At 38.8% G+C, this 18,858-nt stretch overlaps 2 protein-coding genes across 2 annotated transcripts in view; one reads left to right on the top strand and one right to left on the bottom strand.

Moving 5' to 3' along the window:
• MAPK8 (mitogen-activated protein kinase 8) overlaps positions 1–18,858 on the top strand; it is a 116,058-nt gene that overhangs the window by 31,642 nt on the left and 65,558 nt on the right. The gene's annotated exons all lie outside the window — the stretch shown is intronic.
• FRMPD2 (FERM and PDZ domain containing 2) overlaps positions 1–18,858 on the bottom strand; it is a 54,550-nt gene that overhangs the window by 22,517 nt on the left and 13,175 nt on the right. The window contains exons 4-21 of the mRNA XM_054276552.1: positions 17,961–18,032; positions 17,114–17,288; positions 16,149–16,299; positions 15,914–16,052; positions 14,930–15,082; positions 13,409–13,594; positions 12,362–12,518; positions 11,328–11,538; positions 10,384–10,487; positions 9,314–9,412; positions 8,131–8,238; positions 7,895–8,011; positions 7,195–7,427; positions 6,535–6,639; positions 5,468–5,561; positions 4,919–5,004; positions 2,487–2,585; positions 938–1,302 (exon numbers count right to left, since the gene is read on the bottom strand). Coding sequence (XP_054132527.1) covers positions 938–1,302; positions 2,487–2,585; positions 4,919–5,004; positions 5,468–5,561; positions 6,535–6,639; positions 7,195–7,427; positions 7,895–8,011; positions 8,131–8,238; positions 9,314–9,412; positions 10,384–10,487; positions 11,328–11,538; positions 12,362–12,518; positions 13,409–13,594; positions 14,930–15,082; positions 15,914–16,052; positions 16,149–16,299; positions 17,114–17,288; positions 17,961–18,032 — 2,654 coding nt within the window. The remainder of the gene's footprint in view (positions 1–937; positions 1,303–2,486; positions 2,586–4,918; positions 5,005–5,467; positions 5,562–6,534; positions 6,640–7,194; positions 7,428–7,894; positions 8,012–8,130; positions 8,239–9,313; positions 9,413–10,383; positions 10,488–11,327; positions 11,539–12,361; positions 12,519–13,408; positions 13,595–14,929; positions 15,083–15,913; positions 16,053–16,148; positions 16,300–17,113; positions 17,289–17,960; positions 18,033–18,858) is intronic.

Here is an 18,858-nt window from a genome sequence, read left to right as displayed (position 1 = left end):
CAGGAGCTTCATTCATGAATTGAGTGAAGCTTCTGCACTTGACAAAGAGAAGCTAAAATTATGAGCTGCCCCTCTGATCCCACTGGGCTTGCAGTGCCAGGTAGTGCTGTCCCTCCCCAGAGACAACTGTCTGGGGCTGTGCTTGATGAGAGTCAAAAGTAACAAAATCATTTCAACTGACTGTATGGGGAAATAGAAATTAGATTCTCAATAAAATTACTAAAGCTGTAAGTTAAAGACCTGTACAAGACTTTCAATTTGTCTTTGTATCAATCCTTTCTGTTCTGATAATTTATACTTTTTTGCACTGGGAAGGATGATGAAAATGGAATGAATTGTCTTCTGATAGTGTCTGATATATCCAAAGGAGTGTGAAAGGAGACTGAGTCCATTTGCACTGTATTTTATTGTATAATTCCTCTGGTTCAGGGGTTCTATTGGCTTCTGAAGGACAGAAAACATAAAATAACCCTTTTTTCCCCTCCTTCATCACAGTTTCTCTTCTGAGGTGTTTTTATTTCCTATGAAAAAATCTGAAATTAAGAGATCGCACAATAAGAAAAAAATTTGGTGCCTATTTAAGTCAACTCTGAAAACAAATGAAAGCAAAAGATCATATAATCAATAAAAGTATTTGTTTCCTGTTGAGGTGAACAGGTATCTTTCCACTGATTTCAAATGGCAACCACCTTCAGCTGAGCAGCATAAATGATTACAGTGGTGCAGAACTCTCAATGCAGACTTATGCAAAATTCTAATAATATGAGAGTAAATAGGGAAAGCAGATTAGGTGAGTCAGAATCAGATAATAAAACAAAATCTTCAGTAATCAGGAGTGATTAGAAGCAGAGAGTCCTGTACTTAAACCTAAGCAATTACCTTTCAAAGTCCTAAGAGTCAAAGGAAAGGCTGGAGGACAGATTTTGGTATTCCCTACCTTTTGGCCTGCCCAAACTCACATGGTGAGTAGCAGTTCTGCTTCACTTCCTCCTCTAGAGAGTGGAAGACTTCAGAACTGGAAGCTTCTTGATGAATCTTCCAAAGATGCTTATAGAAACTTTCTCTGGAAGTTGGGAGTTTCTGTATGGGTTTCTCTTGAAACTCAGCTTCCTGCTCTTCGTAAGCTGAGCTGTCATCCTCAGGAGGCTCACTGAAATCTTCTCCCACTGGAGAATCAAAGCAGTCTTCGAGGTCTGGAGAGGTGCTACCTCCATCACTGGTAGATTGATCCATGCTGTTTCCTGCCCCTGTGCTGCCTGGCATTTCTGCCACAAAGTCCTTAATTGGAGATGGTGCTGGAGTCTATTAAAAAAACAGAAAGGTTAGTGTAACTCCTTTATAATCTCCCATCATTTTCCTTCAAGAGCAAAATATTTTGAAAAGGCAATATTAACGAGCTTCTGAATGGGAAAATACCAAATGGTAGCTGGGAGGAAGGAGAAAAAATAGAAGGTACTCTCTAAGCAAATAATTATTTTTTCTTAATGCTTACTTTTCACATTCTACAAGAATTCCAATCAAAACTACTCCACCAGGTCACTTTTCCTAATGAATTATTTGCTAGAGGTTCTTTTTTAATGTATCTGTTCATATCATGCCTCAATGTTGTGTCTATATTCTCTTCATTCCATGGAAGGAGTTTCCAGACTTGACTCCCATGTGAGTGACCGTAGAAATCAGCCAAGGGCACACTGTAGCAGAGCAGCAGGAGTCAGTTTCCTATCTGGAGATGGTTCTGACTGTCATTTCTGTCTGCCTGTGGGTGCTATAAATCCTAGTGGGATGGCAACCATCAGTGGGCCATTCTGAATGGAGCAAGAGTAGTGCTAATGCATTTTCCTTATAAGAGTACTGTCCATGAGGTGTCTTCAAGAAGCAGGAGTAATAATGCTAGCACATCTAATGGTTACATTTTAGTCTCTGCAGTGTCTATGGTTTGGGGGTATTTTTTGTTTGTTTGTGTTTTGGTTTTCCTCCTGCAGATTCTGCTAACTATCAATAAGAACCTGAATAACCAGTTGAAACTTATTAGTTATTATTATAGCTATTAGCTATTATTATAACTATTAGTTATTATAATAACTTCATTAAGAGATAGTCTGGATAGGAAAAGTTCTTTATTTTCTTCTCTCTTTGGGGAGTTAAAATAGCTGCATTTTAGAATATCTGTAGTTTCTGGCTGAGGATCTGGTAGAGCATTTTTAGAAGCCCCACTAGAAGACCTGCTTGGGTACGTGCTGTTTCACTCCAATGATAGTACAGCAACTTAACTAGGATAAATATGTTTAATGTCTGCCAGATTTGTATTATTTTGGTTGCTAAGAAACTATAAATTGAACTTTACAGGCTGAGTTGAAACCAGGAAAGAAATGGAATTGAGGGCCTTGGAGAAAAGGGAAAGTTGCCTTGTTCAAGACTGGATAGAAAATGTAGTAGTGTCTTTGCAGGTTTACAGAAGCAAGTTTCTGTCAGAAGCTTTGCCTTACCAGGGCAATCGGCTCTATTTCTGGAAGAACACCTTTTGGTGGTCTGCAAAGTAGCAGTGTAACTTCTCGAGGAGCTCCTCTTAACAAGTGCAGGACATCCTAAACAGAAAGAAGGAATGTTATATTTCTGATGGGACAGAGTAAATCTTACATGTCATTTTACCAACTGAGATGGAGAAAATTTTCATAGTGAATGCTATATTTCTCTCATACCAGAGGTATGAGGGCCAACATTCACCACTGAAGGATTGTCATACAAATGGACCATAGTTTATAGGTGAATATGTATCTAATGTAAATTCAGTTCTATTTATAAACTTGCGCTTCGCCATCAGGCACAATAGGTTTAGGTTAATTAATTTTCTTTTCTTGAAGAAATCAGAATTTTCAGGAAAATTCATTCAAACCGTGTGTGGCAGTAACATCTTTGGTCAATTATTTCAGCATAACTCCCCAAACTGCCATATTCCAATGAAGAAAAATAAATCCACATGTAGGCCATTACCATTTAATTGCTTGATTGAATATAGAATTTCTCATTCCAGGTTAAAAACTTACACAGGACTTACCAATCTTGGTAGAAATTTGAATCTGGGGCATTATATTTAGCGTGACGTTACAAAGCACAAATGACCACAGGGTAAAATTGTTCCAATCATGCATAAAAGCAACAAAGATTCCAACTAATTAACAACTGGTGTGCATCTAACAATAGAATTCATACATTAATGGTAGAAACTTAGAAATTAAATAGCAGACGAAATTCACTGTCAGAATTCATTTAGAACGGAAATTCTACGTAGGAGTTCTAGAGAAGAATCCTACACAGAAATTGGATTAATTGTATGCAAATTCTGCCTCCCTCTGGTGATAATTAAGTTTAAAGGCATTGTCTTTATTAACCTGTTACCCAGATGGAGCCCCAATAATAACACTTCCTGCTACCTGATACAGGAGCCCTTTGAGAGGTTTCCCATTCACAGCTAAAATGACATCTCCAACTTCAATTTCTCCATTCTCTTCAGCTGGCTGCCCTGGAAACAGTCTTTTGATCCTGACAATAGCTCCTCCAAGGTGTTCACAAGCATCTCCTTCCATCTGCAGAACACTAAATCCAAGGCCTCCAGAATTCTTGGTTAATTTCACTTCAAATGTGTTATCTGCTCAAATCAGAGATTGGGAAAAAAGTGGGAACCATGGCATATGTACCCCCTGAGGAGCCAATATAAACTATACTCTCAAAAGACTTTTTACCTGTGTGCTGCAGAGGTAGATCTACTAATAATAAAGTCAAAAGAAGGTTTGGGTGTTCCTTTATCTTATGTAAGTCTTTGAAATCTCACAGTCAGAATAGGGAGAACTGGAATCTATTCCACCACGTGCTCACAGTCTGGTACCAGCCCATAAAGGGAAAAGCTTTTTGTACCAACATAAAGAGATTCACATGCTATCTTTTTCTGATATTCTTCTGTAAGTGTTGCATAGATTTTACTCTTCTGTAGTTAGTTTAGGCCTTTCCCAAACACCATGCTTGTAGCTGAATTCCAGTGGAGTAACTGCCCCATGGAAAAGTATGGTTCAGATTTGGTGCTTATGAGACAACCTTCAGTTAATGATACAGCATTTATTTGTTGGGTAAATTCTGTGTAAGTGATCTCTAAATCTTGTGCTTTTGAGAAATTAAGTGGTGACAGTCTCCAGTTCCCTCCAGCTTCATCACTGTCACAGCATCAGCAGCTGTGCTGGTGAGGCTCTCCCTGGGTAACAGCCTGGCCACCTCCACACAGCTGCTTCCTGCCCGAGGATGCTGTGGGGTACAGACAGTGTGTTCCCTTGCCAGCCCAGTCTCACAAAGGCTGAGAGATACAGTAGTGATGACTAGGGTAAATTCAGCTATATCTAGCCACTATAACTGTATGAACATTAGAAATATATTTTTCAGAATTGATTTTTGATTATGTCATTAATATTGAATATTATAATTCTATTCAGTGTATGGTTTTTCTTCCAACCCAAAGAAATTTCATAGGATTATTTTCATTCATTCCTTTCCTGTACATCGTAGGAAGTCACCCTAAGTTCCTTCTTTATCACTTACCATCTGTCAAAAAGCAGCAGTCCTTGGTGCCATCTGTGAGGGATGTTGCCACAGAAACAACTGCACATTGGTCCTCCTTTCTGTCATTAGCAGTCAGACAAGGCTCTGCCAATTGGTAGTTTCCCCTTTCTAGAACCAGTCTGGCAATCTAAAACAGTGATAAACAGGTTCCAGTTACACAGGACAAGTGAGTCCTAAGCCTTTTTTCCTTTTCTGTTTAGAGGAATAGGGTTGGAGCAGAGGGAGGGATGGTTCTTTTGGCCAAGCTTGGCTACTGTGCTTCATACCAGTTTAGTGTACTGTGTGTCTTATTGATCTCTGCTCTTGCACAAACCTGGCCAGATTTCTTCAGGTGTTCCACAGCCTGTTTGTGGGTGATGCCACAGAGGCTGATGCCATCTACTTCCAGCAGACGATCACCTGAGGTAAAAAAAAGCACATCCAGTTGCTTTGATGTTCAGGTTCAGAGGGTGTAAACCTTGAGGCTGCCCACGTTACAATAGCTCTTCTTGCTTACATGTGTCAAATTAATATTAATTCATAGGAAAGCAATACTGCTTGCTGCACAGCACTCTATAACCAGCAACTAAAGCATTCCAGGGTATTCTGTAAGTAAATGCAGTGATAGCATCTGGTTAGCACAGTAACAATGATGTCAGAGTCACTAGCCTGATGGCAGCCACAGAACTGTAACTCTACAGTGTTGGTGTGAGGCTTCTATTTTTTCAGTGGCATCCCTTCATGTAGTACAGGGACAGGCTGAGGAATGATGGACCATATCTTACACTTTGCAGTTGTAGCACCTCCAATCCCAAATGTGTTTCATTGTCCACACTAACAGAGAACTCACTGCAGCCCAGGGTTTTATTGCCAGGCATGTTACCTATCTTTATTTGTCCATCTTTATCTGCTGGTCCCCTGGGAATAATTGACTTCACATATATCCCACCATGACGCACACTGGTGTTAATTCCACCCTGCAAAACATGCCCACAGATTAGAGTCTTCATATATTCTTCCTGTGGTAAACATCAAAGCAACTTACACATGCATTGCAAAGTAACTGCTACAGGAATTGCTTTCTTTAAATATTGAGGAAAAGGGAAAGAGGATATTACTTCAAACCCCATTACTCTAAAACCTCATCTAGTTGTAATAAACTTCCATAGGCAGTAATCTTATTTTCTTAGGAAAATGCAATGTATTTCAATGTTTTCAATTTCAATTTCAATTTCAACTATATAGAAATATTGACTAAATGTTCATAAATTTCTCCCTATGCTCACATAAAATGGTCTTGCATCTTTCAGTTATTCTCTAGCTCAGCTTCTAAGCTGTGCAATATCCATTCTTCAGTTACTAATCTTTTGGACAATATATTAAGCATGGACCTGAACTTGAGCACTCAGAGAAATTTCAGATTAACCTAAGAATCATGTTCTGTCCATCTACATCCCTTGGCCAAATTCAGATGAAAAAGATGGCCCTTAATTTCTTCGGCAGGCAATGAAATGGCTGTTGCTTTACATTCCATTTCAGCAAGGACTGTAGAGACATCTCAGCCTGGAGGGGTAAATTCAAATTAAATAGCTAGAACAAGAACTTGTTATCCAAATGTGGCAGATATTTCTTCTCTAGTCCCCCCTGACCTTCTCTAGTCCTCCCTGACCAAACTCTGCTTTCAGTGGTAGATTTTGTTCTCAAATCAAGTCAGGACAAAAAGGGTTTGTACTGCCACATGCTTTATGCCAGGACACTTCTTTCCCAGATGGTGTGGGTGAGAACCAGGCAAGGAGCAGAGACAGTACTTCATGCGTTCTGTGTCAATCAGTGGACACTTAGGTTCACAATGTGCCATGCTAACAGTTTCTGTTATCAGCCTATCTTCTGTCTTTGTTCTCAGTCAGGTAACAATTTGACAGACAATGAAAGATTAACAGTGACACTTGCAGTCACACTGATTCCAAAAGTCCCATCTTCTTTAAGAAGCTCCACCGTGTAGACTTCCTTTGAGTTGGTTTCTGATGGAGATGGTAAGTGGGAAGAATCAGCTGCCTGTCTCAAAAATAAAAACTTTAATGAGATTACAGCATCTTGGTTTAAAAAGAAAGGGGGGAGGGGAAGGAATTAAAAAAAATGGAGAGCATTTCCAGAAGATGTAAAAGGTTTGATCCTGCTGTCATTATAAACCTGGAGCGATAGCATTTATATCTCTGATATTATTGGAAGCTTAAGCTAATGCTACTCAAAATGCAATCTGTCTAAATGCACATAACCTGAGTATATATAGGGAGGATGTCTAGAAGTAGGAAATTAGACATGGCATGTTCTGGGACTGGTTTGAAAACTTAAAAGACTGCAAGAATATAATCAAAATTTTGTCCCTCCACTGGAAAAGGAAGGAGAATTTTTAAAACATTTTGTAGAACAGTTTCCCCATTTATTCACATACTTTAGATATGTCCATCATTTTGACATTTCCAATGTAATTTATTTCAAGGTTTTCTATCTCCTTTCCTTCACAATGACTTTCCCTTCTACATGTATCTGGTATGTTGTGTGTTGTGTGCTGGGTGTAACATTACTGAGCAGCATCAAAATCTCAGTTACCTCTATATCCAGGCTATTAGCCGAAGGCACTGGAATCCTAGGGCCCAATTTTGATGCTAAATTCCAAGGGAGAGTCTTCTCAAGTTCTGTATTTGTGTCCTGTTCTTTGGGGAGAGCTGTATGACAATCCTGAATCTTTTTTCTCCCACTGTCTACACAAGAGATCTCAGATCCACTAGTGCTGTTTCCTCTTGATAGATTCTTTTCTTCATTTAATCCTTCTTCATACATGTCTGTAAAGCCATACCAAAATAAAATATCGTTAAATGCAAGTAGCAAGTAAACTTGAAGAAAAATATTATTATAACCCAGCACAAGGGGACAAAGTAGCTACTTATTTCAACTGATTGTGAAATCAGATCTGTAAAATGAGTTAGTCAATGTAAAATGGAGCACTGCTATTGTAGGTGTTCAGAAATGTGTTTGCTTCCTCACTGCAGAGGACTATGCCTCTCTGTCAGAGAAAGAAATGCCAAAATTCCTGTAATCTTCAGCGAGGCAGCCCATAATAGATTTTTTCACACTGATGTAGCAGAGACATCACATGATACCTACCAGAAGTTGACTGTTTTAGTGTATGGTTGTTCTAACTGGCAGTCAGTAGCAGGAATGTAGTACTACATCCCAGTGCCCATTAGAGATGAGTGTCCTGAGTTAACCATTAGCATCCCAGAGCCAGCAGAGGCCTTTGCCTTTGTACCTTTGGGTTGAGAGATGATGAGCTCCACTTCATCAGGAGAGTTCTGTATGATTTTAACTGCAGTATTAAATGAAACACCCTCCAGACTGATATTATTCACAGAGATGAGTCGTCCTCCTTAAGAAAAAAAAGATAAAAGCAAGAAAAAGCACATCTAAATAAGGAAATAAATCCAGAGAAGCTAACTTTAAACTATGCAAGTATTTTAATTCTAATTAAAAAGTGCAGAAAATGACCTGGTTTGATATTTCCAGCTCTGTCTGCAGGTCCCCCAGGGATAATTGAAGCGATAAAGATACCGAGGTCTAATTTTCCTACATTTTCTCCTCCAATAATTACAAAACCTGCAAAAACGAGATAGCATGAGAATGCAAACACTGGCAGTATTAAAAAAGATGAATCTCAGGAGCACTAAAGGCTCTTACTCCAGTGGCATACCTTTTGTACATGATCTGAAGGATGGGGAGCTTTGATTTACAGGGCATCAAGGTCTTGACTTGGGAGAGCTTTAAACTTACATTATAATTAAAGTGTGCTGGTGACTTTGATCACTACTTAGATATAATTTCCCAATAATAACGTTTTCCTGGCTCAGTACTTTTAGAGACTAACTACTGTATTTCATGAGTCATGAACTAGGTGGACCTGCAGCATTTAACACCTGCAGGAGGGAAATGGTATAAAAGCTCATGAGATAAATTTGAACATCATTCTACATCATGCAAACAGGAAACCTGAGGAGAGCCATGTAAGAGATCTAAGAAAATGAAATCTATTGTTCAGTAGTTCAGTTTCACTATCCTAACTCTGACTATTGAAATATATTCTTCTCACTTCTATAATAGTTGAATTTGGGATTGGGATATTACACACAGGCCTGCACCATTCATAAATTTGATTTTTAATTGTATTAATGGTCATTTGTAAAACATGATGGTCTGAACTTCTGAAGTCATCCACAAGAACTCGATACAGTGTGATTAAGGTATTATATAACAAAAATATTATCCAGATAATAATCCAAAAGTTGGGAAACATTTATGCAAAGTTGGTGTAAATATTTTACACCCTCACAGGCACCACCTGTAAGGTCTAAGATAAATAAAATCAGTACATGTGTATTTCAGATACAAAACTAAAACCGTGGTTTTCTCAATCTACTCTTAGCACTTGGTTCTTTTGGTCTCTGTGGCCTTATTTAATCCTCTGAAAATGTAATGGTCTTGATTTTTGTTCTTAGTCCTTTTCAGTCCTGGAAATTCTGAGTCCTTTACAAAGATTGGTACTCTTACTCTATAAGAAGAATAAATGGACTAAAGGATTTTACAGTCTTGCCCAGCCTGAGTCAGCAAGCATCAGTGTTAGCACCAGGACCTGATAGTCCCAGTAACAAACATAACATTTATGTTCCTTACTTACCAAATCCATTCTTAGGGTCACGTTTTAGGCTGACACATATGATTTCTCTTTCTAGACCACTTAGCAAAACTTCCTTTTGGGTGGCTGGTGATCCAGGTGCTGCAGAAACAAAACAGCTAGAATAAATGTAGATTAATGCTAGGAGTACAGCATGCTGGGAATATTCATGTACTATGCAAAACTAAGGCTTCAAAATTAATATATGTTTTATCCTTGACTTCAACATTACTGTTACTTTGAATCAATATAATTCTGGAAGGAAGCTCAAACAAGTGTTCAGAAGTTTTCATTCTTTCTAAAAAACTCTTTACAGAGCTGTGCGACATTGTCCTACAATGTTCCTTTCTGGGACAATATATGTTTTTCTGCAATGTTTTTATTAAGATTAGAATATTTAAAGAGTCAAGCGTGTAGTGCCCATTGAACCTGAGGGTGATTTGGACACAAAATCTCCTGTGGGCTCTAGCCTTAGGCCCTGTGGGACCTGAAGGTGCAATCCAACCCACACTGATTGCAACGGTGACTACTTAACGTTGGGCAATTGCCACAGTGTTTATAGTACTGTTCTAATTTTTAAATAGACTAACCAGATAAGCATAGCTTCATGTTCCATAGATTGGCTCCCCATGTGCATGCAGTCTGACAGAAAATTAGATATTCAGTCCTTAGTATCATGTAAGTGCAAGAGCAGAGTAAAGACCTGGAGCCTATGCTGTCTCATGCATTATTTATTGAGTTGTAGATCTCAGTTTTGAACCAAACAATGACCTCTGAGCACAGGGATATTGTCCCATGCAAGAGTCTCTGGGTGTACTGAACTACATCTCTGTAGAGCATTAGGCACCATTATAGAATCATTTTACCACCAAGTCCCTTACCACTGAACCTGATGCAAAGTGGGACTTAAGGGGAAGAAAACAGCTTATCTTGCTAAACTCTGGACTAATTTCCAGGACTAGAAGGAAAAAAAAGATAGTCTTTAATCTGTAAGTAAAATCCGGGTTGGTCTCCTTCCATTGAAACAATAAACATGGAAGGGTATTGTCTCTTTTTATGATTAATATACTCACCACTGATGGTGTTCTGAGTTGAATGGATAGAGAGAAAATCATAACTCCTTTGCTTTCCATTCAAATTAATGTGCATTTCTGACTGGGATAGCCCTGATAGAGACCTGCAGGGCAGGAAAGGAAGACTGTTACAATAAAAAATCAGCAGTGGTATTTGTCAGAGCCGAGTTGGGAATGCACAGGTTTATAGCCTTTCAATGAGTAATCTGATTTCTGGGACATATTTCATTTTAGGGGAGAAGTGGTTTATCCTTGTCAGCATTTACTTCCAAATAACAGCTGCCATTAGACCACTCATCTTGACTGATTCCTCCCGTGTTTTGCTCTGAGCTGAGTGCAGGTATCAGGAAAACACAGCATAGCTTCCCCATCATTCATTTAGTCCATTTAGACAAAACCATGTCTGAAAGTTTTTCTGGTAGTTCATGTTCTCCTCGACTCTATTCTAACTCTTTGTGCTCTAAAAGGCACTAGAATTCATCTTGAGGCTGTGCAGCTATAGTAACCACTGACACAGATGAGTGCACCAAAACAAAGAGGGAGAAGTTCTTGCAGTGTTCCCTATGAATTGCACATTTGGACATGGAGGAATCAACTAAGTAATGATCTCTGCATTCCTGCTCAAAACCAGCTCCTGATGTTTTTTTAATTCACATACTGTAATTTCCAGTGAAGATACAGACATTGAAGATTTTACATTTATTCTTCCTCATTTTTATACTTCCTCATAACCCAATTAGTGGTTTATTCTTGAGTCTGGTACAAATTTAAATGTCACTCTTTTTTAAGTTGTTCTCTCTTAGTCTAACAACTTCCTGCCTACATTTGCACTACTGCTGGCATCAAGGAGCCCCAGACCTTTTGGTGTGACCTCAATAAGAACTTTAAAAAAAATAGTTTATGCCTGAGTCTTACACATGTTCAGAGAGAAAAGGCAAACCTACCCGCCAAGATTGCTTTTGTGTCTAGTCCTATTGTTGGTTTCCACACTGAGGTTATCACAAGATTTGCTCATCATCCCAGCAGAAAGGTTTTCCAGGTTTGCTCCATAGAGCACATTCTCTGAGCGAGACAGTCTCTGAATAAGGGCAAGGTGTTCACGCTGAGCTGCATATGCAGAATTCGATTTGTCTATTTCTACAAATTTACTGTCCTCTGAATGAGAAGCAAGAGAAGGGAAGCAAAGATAAATCCACTGATATTATTGCATTTTTTAAGCTTAAAGTAAATTTAAATTAAATCTTTTGAATATGCCAGGAAAAAATTACAGCTATATTGGTTCTTTTATCCTTTATATTACAGATATATTTGTTCTTTTATCCTTAAGGATACCTAGGCCTTGGGGTGAGTAGAAGGAGTTTTCTTTCATAAAAAGTATATGCTGCATTTAGGTTTAATTTCTGTGAATTATACTACAAATGCATTTTCCACAAAGACAGGTGAAATTTGCAACCCCATATAATTTAAACCTGAATATTTCTGTGAAGTGTATTTTGTAAATGATTGGTGTATAAGAAACGTCTGTCTTTCAGAGTCTGAATTATTCAGGTTGGTAGTTTCTCATCCTTCACAGGCCTTCCACTCCAGCATATTTATATCTGGGAAGATAGGAACTCTAGGAACATGTGCTCTCCAAAGTTCAGAGAGACACCAAGGAACTGAGTCGTTTGCACAAGTGAAGTCAAATGGGGACCATCTTGGTGGTAACACTTGCTGTCCAGTTTTCTACCTTTCTGTGAAATCTACTACTTGCTTAATGATGCCTGGGCTCTGCTATAAAAATCTGTCCTCTAAAAGATTTCATTTTTCTGAAACAAGGTGGTGCTGAAGAAGATATTAATTTATTTAGGTTCTCATTGGGTAGGCTCGAGAGGGGACTTGGAGGATGGAGAGACAGCAGGAAATTGGAGACACATTGAAAAATAAATCAAAAACTGGGATTGATACAGACTAGCATAAACATAAGCTTAAAATATACCTGATGAGGTTTGACGAAGTTGCCTAGAATTCATCTGTGCATTGAATTTGTGCTGGGCAGAGCAGAGGTCCAGTAGGTATTTACATGTCTTTGCTGTATCAGTAATGAAGGTGTGTTTCTTACCACTGAAACTGCTCTCAATCATGAATTTTTTTCTCTGAAGAGGAAAAAAAAGCACAGGACAGGTTGCTGTATATATCAGTCATTACATTGAGGCACTGACAGTTCATTTATATAATCTTGTTGGTTCGTTCAGTTGGATTTATGCCTGACTGCATCCCTTTTGTTCTCAGTAAAGGCCTGTGTAAATTCAGCACTTGTAAGCCAGGTGTCTGTCATTGGGATCAGAACTCTTCTATGTTAAAAGTCAAGATCCTTAGGACATTGAATGCAGTGATAGCAGGTTGCTAAAACTGCAAAATTTGGCCCTACAGATGTTACAATTATTAAACAAATTTAATACGAAAAGGAACGTATCTTCAAGGGGGAGAAGGACCATTTTTGGAGAGCAAACAAGCTGGGAAATGTGTGATCCAGTTTGACACCTAAACTGTACAACAGTACATTGATATACCTCTAATGTCAAAATCCCATTTAGAAATGGGTCACAGTCTTATCACCAATACTAATTTGTTAACAGTCTTCAATATACTAAGAGATGAGGGTGGGAATAATGAGATCTGGAAAGTGGAATACATCATCCCATGACCTGATGTAGACAGAAAAGCAGAAGAAAAGAGCAGTAAAGACAAGAGAGGAATGGATATGGAACATGCTGTAGAGAGATTTGGCATAGTCTCTGTAATAGTCAGCACCAGATTATTCAGTTTTATGGTAATTTGTCTTTGGCCTTGGCATAAATACTGCAGAACTATAGTTCACAAAGAATTCAGTATGTTCATATGCACATCCAGATCCAGCTTTGATTTTAAACTCTTTTCAGAAAGGACTTGCCCATATGGAGTGAATCTAATTCTTGCTCTGAATGCAATTAATTTATCAAAGCAACAGGAAGGCAGTAAAGAGATTCAGTTAGTTCCAACTCACATGAGCTGAAATTCTCTCTGTTTCACGCCACTGAAATCTTAAACTGGCAATTCTTGTGTGATTTTTGTTCTCATAGACGATGATGCCTTTGGCACAGATTCCCAGGATGATGTCCCCTTCTGTCCCTTTCTTCTCTTGGGACACACGATAGAATAACACTCCATATTCAGGAAGCTGCTGAGTCACCTTTAGAGAAAAAGTGCTTTTACCATGCCTTACTCAGAAAGATTCATGGGAAGAAAGGTAGAGAGAGGAGAAAATGCTTCTGAGTGTCTGAGGAGCCAGTGTCTGCCCCTGCCATCTAACCATGCAGGGGATATTCTGGGAAATTCACCCAGAGGTTCTGGGTGTTCATGCTTGTCTTTCTACCTCCTGTACTTGGCCACAAAAGTGTTAAAATGTGACTCAGACACATTACAGAACTATGGAATATGACTGGGATTTACTGTCTGATCTGCAGACCAATGTGAGTTTATCCTAAAACCCTACATTTTCTTTCTGGGAAGCTACTGTAGAATCCTCAAATGACTTCAATTGTGAACAGAGATTTTCAGTGACCAAAATAAAACACTTTAAGAAGATCTGTTTTCTCAGAAAGTAACCAAAGTACAAATGTTCAGGTCCTGAAAACTGGGGCATCTATAATCGCTAGCTGAATCTGGGTTTTAATTTTTAATCCCTTTCATATTTGGAATTTACATGTTCTTGCCATGGGGTCTGTCTTTCTCACTTTCTATGATGAGTTGGCTCCTTCTACAGATTTATTCATTGAAACAGATACAAAGAAAGCTGCTTTTTCTTCATTGGATTTGCCACACATGATGGGACTGTCATTAAGGCTAAGCTTCAATCTATTTCTTCAATTGCACTGACAGTGTTAGATGAGGAACTAATATAATTAAATAGCAACTAAACTAAGATGATGCTATAAATACCAGCATGGGGCACTGCAGCAAAATGACTACTGGTATTTATCCATTATCTAATCCCTGATATTTTTCATTTGATGGAATGCAAAGAGGTTTGGGGAGAAAGAGAAATTAGCAGGAAAAAAGTGAAATCCCACATCATCATGACACTTTAGAGCCCTAGAGAAATAGTCAAGTGAGAAAATACTTCAGATAATTCCTTTCTCACTTCCAGGGCTCACAGATACTTTTAAACAAACAATTGCTACATGTTAAGGAAGTGGCTGAACAGCTGCTGTAATTTCAGAAGTCAAAAAAGTGCTTATTCTCATGTTTTATAATCTTCTGGAGCCCAGACATGTTGGTAACATGCCAAAAATTTACATCAAACCTTAGAATGCTGCAAATACACCAAAATGTGCTATAAAAACTCTCAGTGATAAGTGACAGTATCTACAGCAAAATGAAATTCTGAGGTTTTTATTGACTATTCAAATTTTTTTCACCATATCTAAAATCCAGTGTGTCAGGCAAGAAGAAAATAGACAACGTTAAATACAGAGGGCTTTCTACCTCAAAATTAATAAATAGTGTTTGGGGTATGGCAAGTTACCTTTAAAAACTCCAGTTCAGCTTCATCCTCAAATAGGGAGCGATTCATGCGATGTAATTTAGCAAGCTCTCGCTGTACGTATGCCAGGGTCATTTTCTCTATTCGACTGGCTGGGACGTAGTCTTCAACACGAAAATAGCTCTTCCCATGCATCTGGGGGGCAAAAAAATTGAAAAAACAGAGAGACAGGAGCCTTTTGTTCTTTCTTGACTTTTCTTATTCATTGCATTTCATTCCCAGGGTGACCCATATGCAGAAGTCACCCTGCTGCCATTTCCCAAAGGGAAGTGGGAACAGCATGTCATGTCCTGACAGCCAAATTGCCTCTTGCCCCTGTGCTCAGGCAGATGCTAAAACTTCTTTGGGCAGAGGGGAGAAAGGAGCTGGGCCTGCGGGTGTGTCCATTGCCATGGTACATCTGACCACATGGATGAGACCACTCAGAGTTCAATCAACAGAGCTATCCTGATTGACGTAGCTGAAGATATGGAAGCCAACATAAATGGGTGTTTTCTTTACACTTGAAAACTAGGACAGCTAGTTCAGAGATGCAGAGGCCTCCCTGTCTTTGCAGCTTGTGGATCTGAGCCTACACATAAGATAGCTGTGAATTCTGAAGTGTGCCTTTGCTTTTCTCTCCCCTATTTACTAACCTCTTTAAGCCCCTCTGCACATCTAAGTTGGGCCTGTGTTGGAAACTTTCTAGATTTTCTGGAGTTTCTAGGGTATATTATCAATTATGAAGGACTTAGACTCTCTCATCATTCTGCCATATTTCCTGGTAAATTCACCTGGCTCATTACTACTCTATAATCAGGAATATTTTAATAATTTTTATAATTGAGTCTGAAGGACTTATCTGGAGGACTTAACTGAAGTTCTCTGCTATTCATATTTCTTCTTTAAACTCTATGTGACAAACAAAAGACTCTGCAAAAGTTGTAGAGAGAGACCTCTGAGATATACTGTATTATTTCTGCACACCTCAGAAGCATAATTGCCAAGCTCTGCCTGTAAAGCCAAAGCGCCGAGTTTCAGGGCAGTCTCATCACTGCAATATAATCGCTCCTCCAAAATATCTTTACGAAGCTGCAGGTAAAACTGATGCCTTGTCAAGCCATGCCTGGAATAGAAAAGGATTTAGGAACTCAGGAGGAGCTTTGGATAGTATCCCTAAATGCTACTGGTTTTTCTTCAGTCAGCAGAATTTTGCACTTACTGAATAACATTAAAGTGGTTGACAAAGAATTTTATCCTTATAAAGAGAGTGAAATTAATGATGGACATTTTCTTCTTGGGTTGGTCATTCCAGCCATCTGGGGCCACTTTGTAGAGTTTGGTGTCCTCATCCAAAAAGAAGAATTCTTTACCTGAAATGAGAATTTTGGGTTCTGTGATAAACCTGGATCTACTTCAGCAGCTTAGTTCTGCTGTCTTCATAGAGTGCATCACTAGCAATAAAAAATAAAATGGATTTGGGAGATCAGCTGAGATTTACTTCTGTGTCATGATTTAACTTATTGCTCATTTGATGTAGAACTTAGGACAGTATGTAATTTTGGATTGCAAATGTTAGATGTTGATTAGTATGGTATCTTAGAAATCACTCAAGGATTCATGGGGCTTGCATTCTTCCCACCACTCAGATTCTGCACTGCTCTGTAATCCTCATGCCCTACACACAAGGTGTGCTCTTTCCCAGAGCCTCACCTGTGTCTGCCATCAGAAGGGGACTGGGGAGATGTGGGTCTGGTAGATAACACAGCTGAGTCTGTATCCCACTTATATCTAGGAATAAGCACAGGCAGCCTTTCCCAGTGCAATGCTTCCTGGAATTTCTGCTGGAGCTGCACGGTTCAGTGTTATTTGAGTGCAAGGCTGGGACACAGCCATTTCTGCCTGGGAGTATCAACCTGTAAATGTTTTATGGCTGTGCTGATGCACAGTCCTAGGGCAGACAGGCTTTACATCAGTGCAGTGCAGTTCAATCCAAGATACCTTACTTCTGCACAAGCTTTGTATCTGCTTCTACCTAAGGATCTTAAAGGATCTTTGAATGAATTCTTGGTGAATGATTCTTTGATGAATTCTTGAATGATTCTTTGATGAATTCTTACTGGAATTCATTGATGAAGTAACTACAGAGGCACTGAGGGACAGAGCTGTACTTAACTGTCTCATTACCTTTCAGGTAAGCCAAGCCAAAGTAGAAATGTTCCACCAAGTTTGCATATGCCACCACAGTGTTGAAAACATCTCTTGCCTTGGTCTTGATGTCACATTGCACCTCAAGGCACTGCCCATTGAGTAGAATCACATTGAGATCCCTTTGGGACAAATAGGATTTCCCTTTTTTAGTCTAAGAATATGCAAGAAAGAATGAAGAATGAGTGCCAAGTACAAGCAGTGCAAGTTCCACAGCATTTTATTACTGAGGCTCACAAGTAGCCTCTGTCTATGCAACCTGATGGAATTGGTCATCACACCATGCTATTCTCTGCCTCCCTCTCATAAATTAATATCACAAACCTTTCTAATTTTCTTAAAACCCAAAGAATCACAAAAAAACAGCTGACCATACTCAAATTCTCCAGTCACCAGGGTTATTCTAGATTTGGGGCTAATTCCAAATTTGCTTTGCTCTCATTTTTACTGCTGTCTCTGTCAACTTTCTACCTTATCTTGATGAAAAGTAAAGCATGTGCTTGCAAGCTGGAGAAGTTCCATACATTGGAACTAGATGTCATATTGCAGATTTGCTGTACAGTCTTTGTGTCATAGCTCTAGGGCTAAAGTGAGCATTCTTAGCCGAGAAGGATAAATTAAGCTTTTTTTGCACCAACAGAAATAACTAAAAAGCACTAATAATTAAAGCACATCCTTTCAAGTCTCAATACCTCTGCAGGAACTCTAGCTAGTTTTGAGAGGAGGACATGGAGAAAATGCTGGCTTGAGGCTCAGGTGCTACTTACAAAGAACCCTGACTAAAATGTCACTGGATTAGTTCTAGATTCTTAATGTTCATTCTTACCACAATTGATCCAGGCAGCTGTAAGGTCACTGGTGGCTCACTAGACAAAATAACAAATTCTGGACCTGAAAACTGCAAGGAGGCAATTTAGAAATTTAGTGTGTCTTCTTAATGGAATTAAGATCTTGAACACAAGTATCAATAAAACCCATATCTATTGTTCTATATTCTGGACCTAATTGACTTCAGTGTCTAATAAGGTGCAGATGCTGACTGATGGCTTCTCTCTGTTTGGGGTCTCTCCTGTGTGGACTCTCCAGGGTCTAAGTAGGGGTAAGCTCATGCTGAGACCTTTTCTTCTGTAAAGGCACTTAATAAAGATCCATTTCCTTTGCAAGGCACATATTTTCATGACACTTATAGAAACTTAATTTATTCTGAGACCTTTTCTCATTTGATTCCCAAATTCTCTGAGGACAGTCACAGACATGTAAACACATACATACACACTGTTGTGATTGAATAAACCCAGCTTCCCTATGAACTAAACTGGAATGCAGAGCTGCTTTCTTCCCCATAATAAGGGCTGACTGATGGTTCTTATTAGTAGACATTGTATTCTTTTGTTTTAATTTCAAAAAACTTCAACAGTTTTAAGGTCTTTTTTTCTTGCTGAGTATCCACTTCAACTAATTTTATATATTGGGTTTTCATCAGATACATCTATGCTTTTAGATCTCTTAAGCAGACAGAAATAATTAAATGTCTTCAAGTAATAAGATGTGAATCCTTCCAGCTGTTCACCATGACTTAGTAACTTGACTCATTTAGATACTTAAAAAAAATAGTTCAATAATACTATGGTCCTACCAACAGCAATGCAGTTTTGTATCACATTAAAGAGGGACTAACACTATGTTGTAACAGTTGCTGAACTCCTGTGGAAGGCTGTTATATT

This window comes from Melozone crissalis, unplaced genomic scaffold (assembly GCF_028551555.1).
Source record: "Melozone crissalis strain CALT ecotype California unplaced genomic scaffold, PUWL_Pcris_2 ptg000019l_1, whole genome shotgun sequence".
NCBI classification, from domain to species: Eukaryota; Metazoa; Chordata; class Aves; order Passeriformes; family Passerellidae; genus Melozone; species Melozone crissalis.
The sequence above is the reverse complement of the archived record's forward strand: the minus strand, read 5'-3'. Positions and strand labels throughout refer to the sequence as shown.